The sequence below is a fragment of the Acipenser ruthenus genome, chromosome 35 (genome assembly GCF_902713425.1).
Source record: "Acipenser ruthenus chromosome 35, fAciRut3.2 maternal haplotype, whole genome shotgun sequence".
NCBI classification, from domain to species: domain Eukaryota; kingdom Metazoa; phylum Chordata; class Actinopteri; order Acipenseriformes; family Acipenseridae; genus Acipenser; species Acipenser ruthenus.
The window spans coordinates 1,840,255-1,860,000 of NC_081223.1; the positions used below are offsets into that span (position 1 = coordinate 1,840,255).

General features: G+C 39.0%; 1 protein-coding gene and 1 gene segment (V, D, J or C); both read right to left on the bottom strand.

Annotated features, from left to right (window-relative positions):
- The window catches only part of LOC117395269 (DELTA-stichotoxin-Hcr4a-like), a 412,383-nt gene that overhangs the window by 26,607 nt on the left and 366,030 nt on the right, over positions 1-19,746 (bottom strand). The window lies entirely within an intron of this gene.
- LOC131705189 (Ig kappa chain V region K29-213-like) lies at positions 11,543-12,343 on the bottom strand. The segment is given in 2 exon segments: positions 11,543-12,050; positions 12,225-12,343. Coding segments are annotated over 2 exon segments (408 nt in total).

Here is a 19,746-nt window from a genome sequence, read left to right on the forward strand (position 1 = left end):
GCACACATAAGGAATGAAGGAGACCAGGTGGGTAACAAGGATGACACAGGAGGCAAGACAATGAAGAATAAACTGCCTTCAATAACACTGATGTGCTGCTCCTTAATAAAAAATAAGAATTCACTCAGAAATGTATGAATTCCTCTTTTATTTATTTTTATTTAAATTTAGACACTTTATTTTTTATTATAATAAGTTATAATCTGAGGTATATCAATATAGTGTTAACATATTTCAAAAGACATGGTTTGTTCATTGTAATTAACAGTAATTTGTGTCGATTTTCATCTTAACAATATGTTCAAGTTCAATGTTATTCATTTATGTATTAATATTAGTTTTGAAAATACATTAAACACATCAGATTGACACAATGAAAAATATCCAGCTGGACTCCACAGAGTCAGACAGTGTAACTACACATCACTGCAATACTGGGCTTTGCTGTTTGCTGGACTTCTTTTTTAACATGTTGTCCAGTGGATCATAAATAAATCAATCTCAATATGCATACAGTTCAATTGTTTTAAAAAATAAACATCATTCTGTTTGTATATAGAATGTGTTGCTGATGAAGTGGAATCATTAAAAGAGTAAAATGAAAAAAAGTAAATAATACAATTTGAAGTTAAATATACAATTTATTTGTTTATATACATTTACTGAAAGAGAAGTAAAATGTTTGCTTTACTTTATTTTCAGCTTGTATTTAAGTGTCAGAAAATGAACAATGTTCACCTGCAGTCCTGCTGAGGGAGGTTTTTGTATGGGTGTGTAGCACTGTGTGAACACATCTCTACTGTTGGAGTAGTGGTAACTCTGACAGTAGTAATCTCCTGCATCTTCAGCCTGGACTCCACTGATGGTCAGAGTGAAGTCAGTCCCAGATCCACTGCCACTGAAACGAGTTGGGATCCCAGACTGAAGGGTACTTGCCAAATAGATCAGGAGTTTGGGAGCTTCTCCAGGTTTCTGTTGGTACCAGGCTAGGAAGTTGTTACCATACACTGCGCTGCTGACTTTACAGCTCAGAGCGACTGTGTCTCCTGGGAGAACAGATTTCACTGCTGGAGTCTGAGTCACAGTATACTGTCCACTGGATTCTGAAAATAATAAATAATAATATAGAAAATTAGAATAAATGAGTGAATTAAATAATGAAAATGCATTACATTTCAGCAGGTTTTCATTTCATCTTTTTAATATTCTCTGTTTTACTTTGTATTAAGAATTGTCCCAGAAACAGATTTTTCTTTAAACATGTTTTTCTAAATGATTCTTACCCTGAGTGCAGATGACAAGTGCCCAGATGAAGATGCTGATAAAAGTCATTGTTGTTGTGGATTCTGTTGCCATGAAGGGCAGCTCTCAATCATGAAGTGTTAAACTCACAGGGCTATAAACACTCCCAGAGCACTGAAGCATGTGCTGCCAATGCAAAGTTTCTTTTCTATGCAAATTGTCTTCCTTGGCACAGCAGCCACTTCTAGCCAAGCAGTGCTCTTAAGTTTAAACTCATTTTCAGCTGATGCAGTTTATTTGCCTTTCAGAAAAACAGAAAAAAATAAGTCTTCTCTATAATCTTATAATTTTCTTTGTGTTGAGTTTGTACAAACACAGCTATTTCTCTCTCTTCTCCCTTCTCTCAAATAATTCATCTTAGCCACAGCTGTGATTATGTAGCTTTGTTACACAGTATAAATAATTATTAATTGTAAAATATTAAAATCAGAGCTGCAGGTTAACAGATCCATCATAAACTTTGTGAAATCAAATCAATTCAAGAAGCAAACATTTTGATTTTGCACATTGCTAGTGATGAGTGAAAAGTTTACAGTTTTTTCCTGTGGACCCCCTGGACTGTCTCTGAGGACCCCAGGTTAAGAACCACTGCTCTGGATTAAAGAGCATCATTTTATTACTCTCTCTCTCTACCTCTTGTGGTCACAGAGTGTAGTGCAATCTATACTGCTAAAGATTTTCATACCATAAGAGGCTCAGCTGTCTCAACATGTGGATATTTGAAATAAAGTAAAGAACATGAAAATTCCTCTAAAATATGTATTTAATTCAGTGTTTTAATTGGCTGAAACAGCCCCCCTTTTTTCTTTTATCTAGATTAAAGCTGGAAAATGCTTCCAGTACCTGCAGCAGAAAGAATGCGTGCATATCATGCAAGGATGTGAGAAGAGAAAAGAGTAGGGATGAAACAGAGGAGCAGAGAGCAGCAGAAAGCATGCAAGTGGAGTATAGGGAGGAAGAAAAGGGAAGCAGAAAAGAGCAAAGAAACAATGAGAAAGTATAGGAGAAATCTTTCAAAATGACATGAACCAGAACCACAACCTAATGAGAATCATTTGACAAACTCACCGTCAGAAGTTCTCTTTTCAGCTCAGTCACTAGGGAAGGCAGTAAGTGGAGTAAACCGGGCACTTCCAAAGTGCCCCAGGAAGATAAGTGTCGTGGTAAAGAAACTGGCAACTCAATTTGGATTGGCTCTGGTAGATAAGCACGCTTCCACACAAAGAGCTGAAGTTAGTGAAACAGAATGTCAGGTTTGTGCATTCTATGAGATTGATTGTGTGTCCCGTCAGCTGCCTGGATGAAAAGACTGCATCACTATCAGAAGAGAGGATGCACAAAAAAAAGAATGCACAAAAAAGTGCTCCTGATGACGGTTCTTGAAGCTCACCGCCTCTTCAAGAATGAATATCCTGATGTAAAAATCAGAACATCAAAAAAAGTCTGTAGCATTGCGCCCTGTGAAAGTTCAACCTGTCTGTCTGTCGTTACCATGACAACACAGAGATGCTACTAGATGGTTTGAAAAAGGTTTGTCAAAATATCCCCAATGGAAATCTCCTGGTCATTGGGTCACTTTGCAACTGGCAGATGAAATGCTGCCTTGGCCAGTGTAACACATGCCAAGACCTTGCTAGTTCTATCAATCAGGTAATACAAGGCAATGATAATGAAGATACAATTGTACACTACTACCAATAGATGGCTAACAATAAAAAGGAAGTGCTTGAGTCAACATTACACGATGCCAAGGAGGAGCTCAAACCCAGCGGACCATTCTGCAGAGCCACAGTTTTATTGCCAAGGTGCAACTTCACCAAATCAAGACACTGAAGATGAATTGAAATGAATGTGAAGCTATACTTCAGGAAGATTTCTCAGAACACTTCCCTATAAAGCAGCAAGCTGAAATAATGTGAGCTCCCTGGATCACAGAAGGAGTGCCTCTGTTTCCAGCAGTTCTCACAGCTCAGTCTGTTAGTACTTCTTATGTTGTGCTCAGTGATGAACGGCAACATGACACATTTGCAGTTGTTTGCTACAATCGGGCTATTCTTGATGAAGCCTCAACTACAACCAACATCTCTAACTTGCACATCTTTTGTGATGGTGCTGCGAGCCAGTTTAAAAACAGATTCATCTTGTGCACCCTTACCATGCCGAGCAATGTACACTGTAGTCTGCATCAAGGTGATTGGAGCTTTTTTGCCACAGCACACGGCAAAGGGCCAGTTGCTGGAGTTGCAGGTAAAGTCAAGCGTGCAGTTTGGAGGCGCATTCTGCAAAAGCATGCTGTTGTCAACACAGCAGAAGAATTTGCTAAGGTGGCAAAAGAAGCATGCCCAAATGTGAGCATCATTTATATTACAAAGCATGTGGTAAAGAAGGCACAAGATGAATGTGCAAACAGGTGGGAACAGTACTGTCCAAAGAAAACCCCAAACACACACAGCATTCACTATGCTAGAACGCTTAGCAACACTGAACTTGAGCTCAGCACAGTAGGTCCATTTGTGGAAGAAATTCAGCCTGACTGGAAAGTGGTCAGTGTGTTTGGCATTGTGGATCAAGCAACAGCTATGGTAAAGTATCCATTCAAAAGCATTGAATTGTCAGTAAATGAGTACTGCATTGTTATGTATGAAGGCAAGTGTTCCCCTGGCATAGCTGAAGAAACCATACCGGCCCTGCCAGAGGAGCTCCTCAGTGTTTTGCATCCATGCAAAGGGGGCTGGAAGTGGCCGACACAAAAGGATGTAACGTGGTACCTTGCTTCATCTGTTCTCAAAAGGATTGATGCTCCAGTACCTGTGAATACCCGGGGAGTATATGCCTTTCAAGAAAACATTACAAACTCTGCAGACACTTCACTGTGTGAGCGCTTCAGCTTGCTCTGTGTTCACATCCATGCATTTTTCACAGTGGTTACGTCAGTTACAGGACCTGGTTATGTCAGGCACGTCATGTTTGGGGTTCTAGTAGAGCAGGGGTGTGTTTGTCTCTGTGTTTGGTCTCATAGTGGCGTTGTAAGTTAAATTCTTTCAATACTGATACACTCTTTGCAAATTAGACAAACATGTATTCGATCTCCCACCTGTCCTGGAACGTTCTGTCCTCTCTGTCCTCTTTCCTTTTAGCCATTTTTGATAGCTGGCTAGCTTGCTAGCTATTGTTGAGTGAGTGATTGTGTTGTGGCAGGTTTTAAGTTAAGTGTATGTGTGACACAGCGCACTGTAATGGAATGCTCAGTGTAGGCCTGTGAACTGTGCATACATGCCGTGGTTCAAGCCAGAGCGTGCAGTGCATGATGGGACTTGTAGTGAATAGAGAGCCGAAGTATTATGTCACTTCCTGTCGCACGGGTTCCAGAAGTGAAATTGTCCTATTGATTTCTCCATAGGCTTTTTTAAAAACCTATGATTATTTATATATATATATATATATATATATATATATATATATATATATATATATATATATATATATATATATATATAAAAATCAGTTATGTGTCACAATCATTCAGAAATTGTAGTGGAAACTGGATTAATTTCACGCCACACACGTTGTCTTCGCTTAAAGAACTGCCTTTCCCAGCCTAACAAGCTGAAGTTCCTGAGGAGTGACAGCGCTCCATGAGGACGAGGCCAGTTTACTCGCAGCGGGGGTGATTTGTGTTGAGCAGAGTTTGCGTGTGAGACTAAATTTATGAAGTGTTGGTGAATTAAAACCGTAATAAAAACAGTCTAGCCCACTAGCAAGATTGATCAAAGGTAAACGTATTCCTGACTCACTAGTTATTTAACTATGAAGTGAAAGCTGGCAAGCTAATACCCCTCTCAGCATGTTGGAACACTCCGGGCACTGAGTTAGCGGTTTTCTGCAGGATAATGTAGTTCGTTTGTGGAATATAACGCACTCAGAGTTGTATCTTTATCAATTTCTTCAATAATTGTGATAATTTGAGAGATGTTTCGGCCTATTACATAGCTTTTGATGTATCTAACAACGAAAGATAAACGTTACACCGGTTCAAGGTTTCAGTGATCAGTAATCGCTGATATTGCAAACCTCTATGGAGAAATACATGGGGAACATTCTCTTGTGGAACCCGCACTCTGGCTCTTTATAGCGGACTGGCCGCGGACCAAAATGAATGGACTGATAGAAACAGTCTAGCAGACCGGATTCAGATGCGTCCGGACATTGAGTTTGATATATGTGTAGTAGAGGGGAGAACAGGAGTGGTGTCAGTTGTTTCCTTACATTTGATGACCAGACACTGTTCATTATTTTGTGCAGCTCAAAATGTATAATTGTCTCTTTATTTCAGAAGACTTATTTTGTTAATGTCAATTTTATGATACGTCAGTTACCAAATAAAATGTCTCTGTTTTAAATTGTGTCTGATGGCTTGGTTTGATTTACTTAGTTTTATGTTAAGTTGAGGATCTGTTTCTATCCCTCACTGCCAGGGGTGGAATCAAGGGGAAATGAATCCCAAGTGTGGGTATTAGAGTCAGTGTTTCCCAGCATGCATCACTGTGAGCAGCTCCTTCCTCCAGACACAGACCACACTGTAGTGTTTAGATGACTGGGTGTGAGGAGCCTTGTGTTAACAATGGGAGAACTGGGCTGACTGGGGAGGTAACTGCTGCCTATTTCAATTGTCTTATTACTGTGTTATTACATTATGGACAGCAGTGGTGCTCTGGCTCCCTCTTGTGGTCAGTGTGAATGATGGCAGTGTGTGTAGCTTGGCAGGGCACTGATGCCTGTTTCCAGGCTATACAAACACAGAGAGGGATTCAATCAAACACTAAGTTCACAGTTTAATAGAGGAGTGGATTAGTTCTATTTGTATATGTGTTCTAAGCGCTGCACTTCTGTTTCAATAAGTGTCACAGACAGTTCTATGAGATCTAAGCTGTGAACACAGGTGGGACTTGATGGGGTTGGGTGACTCAGAGTACAGTTAGATTATCCTTCCTGTAGTTTTATGTTTAGCCTCTCAGTGCTTTCCTGCCCTCTAGGAGGGGCATTAGAAATCTGCCTGATCAGAATGAACTGGCCCATAAGTGTTGAGACATGTGTGCCAGGGAGCTGCTGCACACATAAGGAATGAAGGAGACCAGGTGGGTAACAAGGATGACACAGGAGGCAAGACAATGAAGAATAAACTGCCTTCAATAACGCTGCTGTGCTGCTCCTTAATAAAAGATAAGAATTCACTCAGAAATGTATGAATTCCTCATTTATTTATTTTATTTCAATTTAGAAAAATAATGTATTGTGGCAATACATTATTTTTTATTATAATAAGTTATAATCTGAGGTATATCAATCTAGTATTAACATTTATTTCAGTAATTAAGAATAAAGTGTAAAATTCTATTTCAAAAGAAGACATGGTTTGTTCATTGTAATTAACAGTAATTTGTATATTGATTTTCATCTTAACAATATGTTAAAGTTCAATGTTATTCATTTATGTATTAATATTAGTTTTGAAAATACATTAAAACACATCAGATTGACACAATGAGAAATATCCAGCTGGACTCCACAGAGTCAGACAGTGTAACTACACATCACTGCAATACTGGGCTTTGCTGTCTGCTGGACTTCTTTTTTAATATGTTGTCCAGTGGATCATAAATAAATCAATCTCAATATGCATACAGTTCAATTGTTTTAAAAAATAAGCATCATTCTGTTTGTATATAGAATGTGTTGCTGATGAAGTGGAATCATTAAAAGAGTAAAATGAAAAAAGTAATTAATACAATTTGAAGTTAAATCTGCAATTTATATATATATATATATATATATATATATATATATATATATATATATATATATATATATATATATACATTTACTGAAAGAGAAGCAAAATGTTTGGTTTACTTTATTTTCAGCTTGTATTTAAGTATCAGAAAATAAACAATGTTCACCTGCAGTCCTGCTGAGGGAGGTTTTTGTACGGGTGTGTAGCACTGTGTGAACACATATCTACTGCTGGGGTAGTGTGCACTCTGACAGTAGTAATCTCCTGCATCTTCATCCTGGACTCCACTGATGGTCAGAGTGAAGTCAGTCCCAGATCCACTGCCACTGAAACGAGTTGGGATCCCAGACTGAAGTGTACTTGCAGTATAGATCAGGAGTTTGGGAGCTTCTCCAGGTTTCTGTTGGTACCAGGCTAGGTAGTGGTAATTGCTAGAAGTGTACACTGCGGTGCTGGTTTTACAGCTCAGAGTGACTGTGTCTCCTGGGAGAACAGATTTCACTGCTGGAGTCTGAGTCACAGTAATCTGTCCACTGGATTCTGAAAATAATAATATAGAAAATTATAATAAACAAGTGAATTGAATTATGAAAACACATATTAAATGTCAAGCCTTTTTCAGTTTTTCCTGTTTAATTTCAACACTTATACTGTATATTAAGAAATGTCCCACAAATAGATTTTAAAAAAGTGTTTTTCTAAATGATTCTTACCCTGAGTGCAGATGACAAGTGCCCAGATGAAGATGCTGATAAAAGTCATTGTTGTTGTGGATTCTGTTGCCATGAAGGGCAGCTCTCAATCATGAAGTGTTAAACTCACAGGGCTATAAACACTCCCAGAGCACTGAAGCATGTGCTGCCAATGCAAAGTGTCTTTTCTATGCAAATTGTCTTCCTTGGCACAGCAGCCACTTGTAGCCAAGCAGTGCTCTTAAGTTTAAACTCATTTAACTGATGCAGTTTCTTTGCCACTCGGAAAAAAAATAGCTCATAGTTTTCTTTGTGTTGAGTTTGTACAAACACAGCTATTTCTCTCTCTTCTCCCTTCTCTCAAACAATTCATCTTAGCCACAGCTATGATTATGTAGCTTTGTTACACAGTATAAATAATTATTAATTGTAAAATATTAAAATCAGACCTGCAGGTTAACAGATCCATCATAAACTTTGTGAAATCAAATCTATTCAAGATGCAGACATTTTGATTTTGCACATTGCTAATATTGAGTGAAAAGTTTCCAGTTTTTTCCTGTGGACCCCCTGGACTGTCTCTGAGGACCCCAGGTTAAGAACCACTGCTCTGGATTAAAGAGCATCATTTTATTACTCTCTCTCGCTCCCTCTTGTGGTCACACAGTGTAGTGCAATCTGTGCTGTTGGTCTGTGGAATTGCAGTAAAATCCCTTCCCATGCTGTTGTGTTTAGATGACTGGGTGTGAGGAGCCTTGTGTTAACAATGGGAGAACTGGGGAGGTAACTGCTGCCTATTTCAATTGTCTTTTTACTGTGTTATTACATTATTCATCCCCATGTTCTCTCTGGCTTTCAATGCTCTTCAAGCCTGATATCTGTTATTAATTGTTGTCTAAATTGCTATTTCAGGTTTTTCACTCCATCTTATTCATATGATTCTGTATGACACACACATGCACAGTGTTTAGAAATCACATCCTAGCCTTGTATTTAATGTAATATGCTTGTATTTAATGTATTTGCATTGTTTTTTACTGTTTGTATTTAATGTACTATACCCTGTATTTCACTGTATTTAATGTATCATGCATTGTTCCCCACTGTCTTGTAAAGCACTTTGTGATGGTGGTCCACTATGAAAGGCGCTATATAAAATAAACATTGATTGATTGATGGATTGATTATGAAGAGCAGTGGTGCTCTGGCTCCCTCTTGTGGTCAGTGTTAATATCTGCAGTCTGTGCTGCTTGTCAGGGCTCCGTTTGATGTTTCTGACACATCTCCAGGCTCCTGTTTCATCTGATTGCCACTCTAACACTCCAGTGTCCTGTGCAGTGTCCAATCCCACATGTCATTTAGAAACAGTGAGACACTGATCCAGTGTGGGGAGTGGCAGTGCTCTGATAAAGGCTTGTGTGCCCCTGGGCTCTGTTCAACAGGGCTGGTGTGGATTCTACAGGAGAGAGGGGTTGCAGAGAGAAGCAGACAGCAGGAATACACACAGGCTCCTTCTTACTGCACTGGGGAGGGGCTGGAGGAGAGAGGGGGTTGGGGGCAGTCGGGGGTGTTAGTGTTGCTCTGGCTCCCTCGTGTGGTCAATATTAATATCTGCACTGTGTCTCTCGGAGGTCACATTAATGAGTGCACTTTATTCACTTGAACACAGAGCAGCTCCTGTGTTAGCTGTCACTGAATCTCTTTATTCCATGATTTGCTGTATTGAGCTGGAGGCTCAGAGAGTGTTTCCTCTTTCCTATCAGCTGTGTGTTTTGTGTTCAAACCTCAGAGCACCCTGGATATTTACTGACACCCTCCTCCCCTTTCCCAACTTGCTTTTTGCTCTTTGTTTTTGCATTAGGACTCTATAGAGTCCTTTTATGTAACTGTAACACCCGCTAGGCAGGGCTTACACAGAATTGAAATACATAATCACATTTGGAGTCGGTCTGCGCCAGATTAGTGTGTAAGACACTGGACAAATAAAACAGTGACAGGTTATTTTATTCTGAAAGCAAATCAAGGATGGGATCAGAAACACGGCCTCTTCCAATTAAAAAAGAATCTTTTATTTTATTGCAGATAAAAAGAAATGGAATGTTCGCAGCAGATTAATACACAGCAGTAAACGTTCAGCACCAGAAGCACACTAAAGTGCGCGGTGCAATAAATACCTGTGAAAAATGATTGATTTAACATTGCAATCATTACAAATAAATACAAATATAAACAACGACCGCTCTGAAAACAACACACAACACAAAACACAGCAGTGCGCGCAGGCAGGGGATGTCAGAGAGCTGCATGCATCATTTTCTGCTGCAGATCAATCTGTAACCCCATTCAACATCATCTCCTGCTTTACCAGACAAGGAGCAGACAAAAGCCTCACAAGACTTGACTACCTCCTTGCTTACAGTATATCACTCTGTGCCCCCAGTCTGCTCGTTGACTGACAATGTCCTGTATGGTTGTCAGAATGGTTTCTTCCTCTTTCAATGCGATGCATTGGTTGTATCAGCCTGTGAAAGCATGCATTCCACACAGAGCTTCACACTGATAGTGCCAAGTCCTTGCACATACAGCAGCTTCCACAGCTAAACATCTGGCTGTGTTCCTTTCAATGCTACACTTTATAACATGAAAACAAAACTGGTTAATTCACCATTGTGATATTTAAAGCATTATACATCTATTTAATAACAGAGACCAAAACTCCAAACAACAGACGTGTTTCGACTCCAAAGAGCCGTCCTCAGTGTTTAAAAGAAACAAAGCAAACCCAGCCCTTAATATCGTTATTACCAATTAGTGAACATGATTAAACACAGGTTTGTTAAGCAGACAATTCATTATCACAGACATACACTTCATCAAGTAAAGTTTTCAATCAGATATCCCAACATCAATGATTGGCAAATAAGTTACAATTTGTAACCCAAACAAACCTTAATAGTTATTAATCAATTGATGAAGATGATTAGATACAGGTATTGTTAAACAGCCAGCTCATTACCACAAACATACACTTAATGAAGTGAAATTTACAATGAATTATCTAACCATCAACGATCTGCAAATTGAAACAAGAAACAAACCCCACCCTTAATATAGTTCTTTAAATTGCACAATGGTGAATTAACAATGTGTTTGTGTGCGTACTCCATGTTTTCACACTATCAACACTTTTCTGAGCATCAACGCACCAAATACAAATGAATGAAATGCTTGAACTTTCAGCGTGAGGTTTAAATTTTGTAGCATTACTGATACACTTTATAGAAATAGCTTTTTATTCATATTTATTTCACTATATTTATTTATTTTATAGTTTCAATTAGAAAAATATTAAATTGCTTTGAAGACATGTAAAGAAATGAAAAAAAAAATCCTGTATATTAATATTGAAATACGTTAATATGTGTTTTAAACCATAGATTGCTTTAAAACCTGTAACACAATAGAAATATGTTGGATTGTAATATGCTATGTATGTATGTATGAATGCATGGATATATGTATTTATTTCCTTTAAGAGGAGTAAAGTGTCTGAATTAGTTTATTTTCAGTTTGTATTTAAGTATCAGAAAATTAACAATGTTCACCTTTATCTTTTCCTTACTAGAAATAAATTAAGAATAATATTTTCCTTTTCATTTGAAACTAAATTAGTAAATATAAATCCAATGACAGACCTTCAGACTCTGCAATGTATTAGAATACATGAATAATCAAGATATTTACCAGACTGATCTTGTCTTTTATTTTGAGCCCTTGTTATTGAGCTCAGTGTGTTTGTGTGCAGTTGAGCTCCTCCACAGGCCGTGTCCCGTTTCATTGCCTTCACCCTCAGCACCTGCAGTAGGTCCCAGCTGCAGCAGTGCAGTCGCTGTGCAGTCCTGCTGAGGGAGGTTTTTGTACGGGTGTGTATCACTGTGTGAACACAACTTTACTGTTGAGGTAGTGGTAACTCTGACAGTAGTAATCTCCTGCATCTTCAGCCTGGACTCCACTGATGGTCAGTGTGAAGTCAGTCCCAGATCCACTGCCACTGAAACGAGTTGGGATCCCAGACTGAAGGGTACTTGCCCTATAGATCAGGAGTTTGGGAGCTTCTCCAGGTTTCTGTTGGTACCAGGCTAGGTAGTGGTAATTGCTAGAAGTGTACACTGCGGTGCTGGTTTTACAGCTCAGAGTGACTGTGTCTCCTGGGAGAACAGATTTCACTGCTGGAGTCTGAGTCACAGTAATCTGTCCACTGGATTCTGAAAATAATAATATAGAAAATTATAATAAACAAGTGAATTGAATTATGAAAACACATATTAAATGTCAAGCCTTTTTCAGTTTTTCCTGTTTAATTTCAACACTTATACTGTATATTAAGAAATGTCCCACAAATAGATTTTAAAAAAAGTGTTTTTCTAAATGATTCTTACCCTGAGTGCAGATGACAAGTGCCCAGATGAAGATGCTGATAAAAGTCATTGTTGTTGTGGATTCTGTTGCCATGAAGGGCAGCTCTCAATCATGAAGTGTTAAACTCACAGGGCTATAAACACTCCCAGAGCACTGAAGCATGTGCTGCCAATGCAAAGTGTCTTTTCTATGCAAATTGTCTTCCTTGGCACAGCAGCCACTTGTAGCCAAGCAGTGCTCTTAAGTTTAAACTCTTCTCACTGATGCAGTTTCTTTGCCACTCAGGGAAAAAAATAGCTCATAGTTTTGTTTGTGTTGAGTTTGTACAAACACAGCTATTTCTCTCTCTTCTCCCTTCTCTCAAACAATTCATTTTAGCCACAGCTGTGATTATCTAGCTTTGTTACACAGTATCAATAATTATTAATTGTAAAATATTAAAATCAGAGCTGCAGGTTAACAGATCCATCATAAACTTTGTGAAATCAAATCCATTCAAGAAGCAAACATTTTGATTTTGCACATTGCTAATGTTGAGTGAAAAGTTTCCAGTTTTTTTCCTGTGGACCCCCTGGACTGTCTCTGAGGACTCCAGGTTAAGAACCACTGCTCTGGATTAAAGAGCATCATTTTATTACTCTCTCTCTCTCCCTCTTGTGGTCACAGTGTGTAGTGCAGTTTGTGCTGTTTGGTGTTTTCTCATTTTAAGGTTGTGGAGAGATATTCTCGTGCCATAAGAGACAGGCTCGGCTGACTCAACTTACCGTGAATATTTTCAAAGAGTAAAGATCAGGAAAAATCCCCTAAAAGATGTATTGGCATCTTGATGAATTCAGCGTTTTAATTGGCTGAGAGACTCTAATTCATTTATATTGTCCTTTGAGCTACTTTATTCTTACTTTCTTTCTTAGCAGACACCCTTATCCAGGGCGACTTACAATTGTTGCAAGATGTCACATTATTTTTACATACAATTCCCCATTTATACAGTTGGTTTTTACTGGAGCAATCTAGGTAAAGTACCTTGCTCAAGGGTACAGCAGCAGTGTCCCCCACCTGGGATTGAACCCACGACCCTCCAGTCAAGAGTCCAGAGGCCTAACCACTACTCCACACTGCTGCCACTTTGTGTGACTCAATGACCTAATAAAAGTTTAGTCACCCCAGCAAGTTAAACCAGTTGCTTCCAGATTGTTTTAATACATGCACTCCTTTTCCAGTCGGCTCCATAGCGTGGAACACTCCCTGTTTTTCACAGAACAGGACATGTTTAGAAGAATCAAACCTGTTCTTAAGAGCGTGATTATGCACATGTTACATAGGATAGCTCCAGCCCTAATACATTGAAACCGCACACCAGCGACTCCTTTGGTCTGGCTGGGCACCTGCGGGCTTCCTGTGAGCTGCTTGAGAGCTGGATTGTCCTCCGACGCTGTAGCTCTTGAGTGGCTGCATGGTGGGGCTGCAGTGTGAAAGGAAGTGAGATTCAAACCACAGTGTCAGCCACAGCTCTTACATCATAGCGCCTCTTTACCTGGTCATTGGACAATTTGAAGTTCTCCCTGACAAATTGGTGTACCCACTCAAGAGACTGCTGCAGGCTGTCAGCGTAGTCCAGGGGATCCTCAAAGATAAGGATGTATCAGGGGTTCCATAAACCAGCCTCAGTGGTGAATGGAGCTCCTTTCCAAACATCAGGAGTGCAGGTGTACTCTGGGTTATTTCATGTTTAGCTGTTCGACATGCAAACAGCAGCAAAGGGAGGTGAGTATCCCAATCCCGCTGGTTCTGCTCTACAAACAGGGTAACTGGTTTTTGAGAGTGCGTATGTACCTCTCCACCATACCATCAGACTGAGGCCTCAATGGCGTGGTGTGTGTCTTCCACACACCCAGAAGTTGACACACCCTGGAGAAAACCTCTGATTCGAAATTACGGCCCTAGTACTGTGAGCCATGGTTAGCACTTCCTTTCTCAGGGACCCTGGAACCAACAGCTGATACCTGCAGCATCCCCCCGATGGAGCCTCCCACTTACAACAGAGTAAACCATCTTTTAACTCTATACTGTCCCAAACAGCCCAGTGTGCTGTGACGTCTGAGCTGAGGTGTGACACATTTTCCTGTGGACGCCCCCCCTGTTCTTTCCAGTTAAGCAGAGGAGTGAAATCAGGCTCATGTTGCTGTGCAGCCCTCAGCTCTTCAGCACTGTGACCATCAACAAGCTGCTCGCTCGCAGCGGCTTTGCTTGTTAACCAGCACAGTGGTTCTTGAGCTGTAGTAATTATATCCTTGCCCTCCTGGGAGCCCTCTGTTACAGCACCCTGTTCTCCTCCCACACTGTTACGGTCCCACTGCTCTACCCTGGTACAGAAACCACACTCAGTACCCAGACAGGGTGGTCTAGATAGAGCATCAGCATTGCCATGCTTTACCCCCTGCTGGTGTAACAGTTATTGCTGTAGGCTTTGTATCCACCTTGCAATCTGGCCCTCCGGGTGCTTGACCTGAAAAGCCATTGTAAAGCAGAGTGGTCAGTACGTACAACAAAAGATCAGCCATACAAATAATGATGAAAGTGCGTGACACCTTTTACCACAGCTAGCAGTTCCTTGCGAGTGGTGCAGTAGTTCCTCTCCGGAGCAGTCAGTGTCTGGCTATAGTATCCTATAACCCTTTCCACTCCATCCTGGACCTGTGAATGGACAGCTCCAACTCCCATGGTATCCAGGGTGAACGGAAGGTCAAATCGAAGGTAACCTAGTAAAGGGGCAGAGCCTACAGCCTGTATGACGTGAATAAAAGCACTCTCACATGCTTCACTCCAAAGGAACGGCTGTCCCTTCTTTGTCAAAGCATGCAATGGCTTAGCAATGTCTGCAAAGGACTGAATAAACTTCCTGTAGTAGGAACATTAACCCAAAAAGCGACGTACCTCAGTTGGTCGGCCTTGGCCAGTTGCTGACTGCTGTTATTTTGCTTGGGTTTGTAGCAACCCCATGCTCACTCATTATGTGACCTGAGGTAACCCACCTCCTTTTAAAGAGCTCGCATTTGGCAGGGTTTAGTTTTAAACTAGCTTTCTGGAGTTTGACAAGGACCTGCTCTAGATTAGCTAGCGCCTGTGGGAATGTGTGCGCATGCACCAGCACATCGTCAAGGTAAATAAGACAGACTTCCCATGGCAAGCCTGACAACACCCTCTCCATAAGCCTTTCAAACGTAGCAGGCGCATTGCAGAGACCACAGGGTATCACATTGAACTGGTGCAAGCCCCGTCCAACTGTGAATGCTGTCTTTGGTCTATCAGCTTCATCTACCTCCACCTGCCAATAGCCACTCTTTAAATCTATTATTATTTGTTTATTTAGCAGATGCCTTTATCCAAGGCAACTTACAGAGACTATGGTGTGTGAACTATGCATCAGCTGCAGAGTCACTTACAATTACGTCTCACCCGAAAGACAGGGCACAAGAAGGTTAAGTGACTTGCTCAGGGTCACACAATGAGTCAGTGGCTGAGGTGGGATTTGAACCAGGGACCTCCTGCTTACAAGCCCATTTCTTTAACCACTGGACCACACAGCCTCCTAAATCTAGTGTTGTTAAACCAGACAGAAGCGCTCAATGCCTGAAGGGTGTCATCTGTTCTCGGCAGCGGGTAAGAATCTTTCTCAGTAACCTCATTCAATTTCCTCAGTCGACTCAGACTTTCGCTGCTAAACCTGAACTTTGCTGCTAATTGTCTTCAATATAACTAAACTTGTATTGTTCTAATATAGTTAATCCTGGTATATTGCTGCTAACGTTCCCTAATACTGTTAAAACTTGTGTGTATTAACAATCTGGCTTTTGTTGTAGAACCCTTGCTGGGAAGAGCTGTTTCCAATCACCTAGCACTCTTAATGAGAAGTGTAATCGCTGCTATATGTTGGTCTAATACCCCATGCTTTTAAAATGTGGCTATTGGCTGGCTTTATTTAATTTCCCCTCCTTGTTTTTAGTAAAACTCTTTGCATTTTATTGTATAATTATATTAACTGATTTATGTAAATCCTGGACCATTGTAATAAAGCTTTGTGAACTTTTATGCCTCTGTTATTCTGTTGTCATTCCTGGTCACTTTGCCTCTATTCCAAACCTTTTAGTTTAGTAGTGCCCTCCACCCCCCCACTCCCTAATCCATCTGCATGCATTTCCTTGAATCCCTGCTGCGTTCAGTTTGAGAATTAATCTTTTATGCAGGACTTTGTCAAAAGCTTTCTGGAAATCTAAATAAACCATGTTGTATGCTTTGCAATTATCCATTGTTGATGATGCATTCTCAAAAAAAATCAAGCAGGTTAGTTAGACACGATCTTCCTTTCCTAAAACCATGCTGACTGTCTCCCAGGATACTGTTACCATATAGGTCATTTTCCATTTTGGATCTTCCAGTCTGTCGGTTTAAACCCATGTCACGAGACTGTTGCATGATCTTGGTTAGCGGTTTGTAAATAACTTCTTTCATTTCTTTGAGTACTATTGGCAGGATCTTATCCAGCCCAGGGAATCAGTTTATTTTAAGAGCTCCTAGTCCCTTTAACACTTCTGCCTCTGTTATGCTAAAGTTATTTAAAACTGGATAGGAACAGGTGAACATGTGGGGCATGTTGTCCGTATCCTCCTTTGTAAAAACTTCTGAAAAGTAATCATTTAATATATTTGCTATTTTTGTTTTCTTCGTCTATGATTTTGACATTTATATCTCTTAGACATTTAAACTCCTCTTTGAATGTTCCCTTGTTGTTATAATATTGAAAAAAACATTTTGGAATTGATTTCTTTTTGTTAACACCACTGAGTCCCTTGTCCCTGTGCAACCACAATGTAGAAACATATAGAGAATGTATGGGAATGGTCAATAAACATCACTGCTGTTTCTCTTAAAGCATGTTTATTTATTTCTAATACTGGACCCTGTCTTAATACTGCATTACATTCTGAATATGAATATAGCTGAATTATTAATTGTAGATAATACTTAGAATACCAGATACATATTTAGCATTAAAAAGAGCAGTGCGGTATACTGTAATGATGCTCTAGTCAGTCTGCCCGGACTGCACCTGAACCATCTTAAAAACACGAAGCTTCTAATAAGCTAATTTGTAAAAGTTAGTAAAGAATTGCGCTAATATAACGAAGCTAAATTTGAACTCCTAGCTGGAGCAACGAGAGAGGGTGAGAGGGCGGGGCAGAGAAGGAGGCGGAGACGCTGCTAGGCAACCGGCTCGTGAACATTCCACTCAGCTGAGCAGAGACCGTTAGGATTTAAAAATGCGAACGTTCCGAGCTGCGTTAGGCGCTTCGTTAAATTAACACAGCGTTGCTGGCATTTTAATTTTGAAGAAAACCATATTTTAAATACTGAAATAGCACTGTAAAAAAATACTTTACTTCAGTTCCAGACCATTTTACAACAATTAAAAGGAAGTGCGTATTTATAATAAGTACATGTGTTATGATATTAAGACTAAACAAATGTGCTACAGTTTGGTGTATACTTTATTTATTTATTAAATGTTGTAGTATTTCTTTTTTAATATTGTATTGTTTTCACAAAATAACATCCATACATTATCAGTTCGTCTGCTAGAGTAATCAAATCACAAATATTACTCGTCAGTAATTCATACATAGACACGCTGTGGTAACTTCAAGAAGTTAAAATGTAAGGCTGGATTCAAGTTTAACCAAATAAATAAGTAAATACATCAATAACGACATGAAACAAAAATACGTTTTGGTAGCTCATACGTAGGCCTATTTAAATTACAAAATGCGACCTGTTTTAGAAATTGATTTATATACTACCTGCCATTTAAATCTAAATTATATTTGAAACTGTTTGAAAAACACGAAGCTTCTAATAAGCTCATTTGTAAAAGTTAGTAAAGAATTGCTCTAATATAACGAAGCTAAATTTGAACTGGTAGCTGGAACAACGAGAGAGGGCGAGAGGGCGGGGCAGAGATGGAGGGGGAGACGCTGCTAGGCAACCGGCTCGTGAACATTCCACTCAGCTGAACAGAGACCGTTAGGATTTAAAAATGCGAACGTTCCGAGCGGCGTTTGGTATGGAGGATAATTTGTGCCAAAATTTTAAATAAATAAATAAATAAAATTCAAAATAAATAAATAAATAAATAAATAAATAAATAAATACAAATATAAATAAATACATATAAAAAGAAATAAATACATAAATAAGTAAAAACTGAAATATGTTTAAGAATTTATCTATTTATTTATTTCGTTATTTATTTATTTATTTATTTATTTACTTATATATTTATTTCTTTATTTATTCTGTTTTTTATTTCGGTTTTTGTTTCGGTATTTCGTCTTTTCATTTTGGCACAATCTTTTCGAGCTACCGTCAATCATGCTCGATGGGGGGGGGGGACAATAAGTGACTCGCTGATCTCCTCTCTTTACCTGGTTGTAGTGCGGAGCAGTGATGGGCAGTTCGATTCTTTTTAGTGTCTCGATTCATTTGATTCAGTTCAGTTTGGTGAATCGATTCATTTCGTTCATTTGATTCACTGATTCAGTGACACAAAACAAATCAATGTAGATCGCATTAAGATTGTTTTCGTAGGTTTATTTGAACCGGAAAGAACGAGTCGTTCACGAACTGCACATCACAAAAGCTAGGGAGAATCTATATTTGGTTGACTGCGTTCATAAACATTAAATATAGTTTGACAATAATAATAGTAATATACATTTAGAATCATAGAGATAATATAATAGTTTGAACCATTAGCATTGTTTAGCCATCAGTATCAATCTAATTTAATTTCATCATTAAAAAAAAAATAATAATAAATTGCATTTCTTACGGTTTTTTTTATATATATATTTGGAGTCACCCATTGTTTTTTACAACAGCAAAAAAGAGAGGCTCGAGCGAGTGGTATTTGTGGAACTAATCCGTGGTATTTATTCAGCACAGAGCAAAACGCTGTTTGCACAATTCCTCTTCTATCCAGTAAACCTTTAGGGATTAGTCATGTGATCAATCACACGTTGAAGCACACCCATAACCGCAACATGTACATTTTATATAAACAAAGTTTAAATGTGTATATATTTAGTATTTACCACAGTAAAATAACATTTAGAAAATGTATATTTAATAATGTAAAATATAATAGACGTTTAATAACGTCATCCGTTAGAATGTGCGATATCATCCTAAAAGGTCGTTGTATCGTAGCTGATACTGCGTGTCACCTTGTGGACTAAGGGGAATCGCCGTCATTATTAAATTATAAAATATTTAACCGAGGTTGTAAATCGTCATGTAATCTTTGTAATCACAATATGTAATCACAAGTTATATAATTAAGCCTTGGGTACAATAACGTTACAATACCAGTAGATGTTTGTATTTGTTTATTTTGGAAATGAGGTGTATATCTCTATTATTATTATTAAGTAATTTGGCTGACTTTACTCAAGATGACTTAGAAGTATTAATCATAATTTGTGCAAA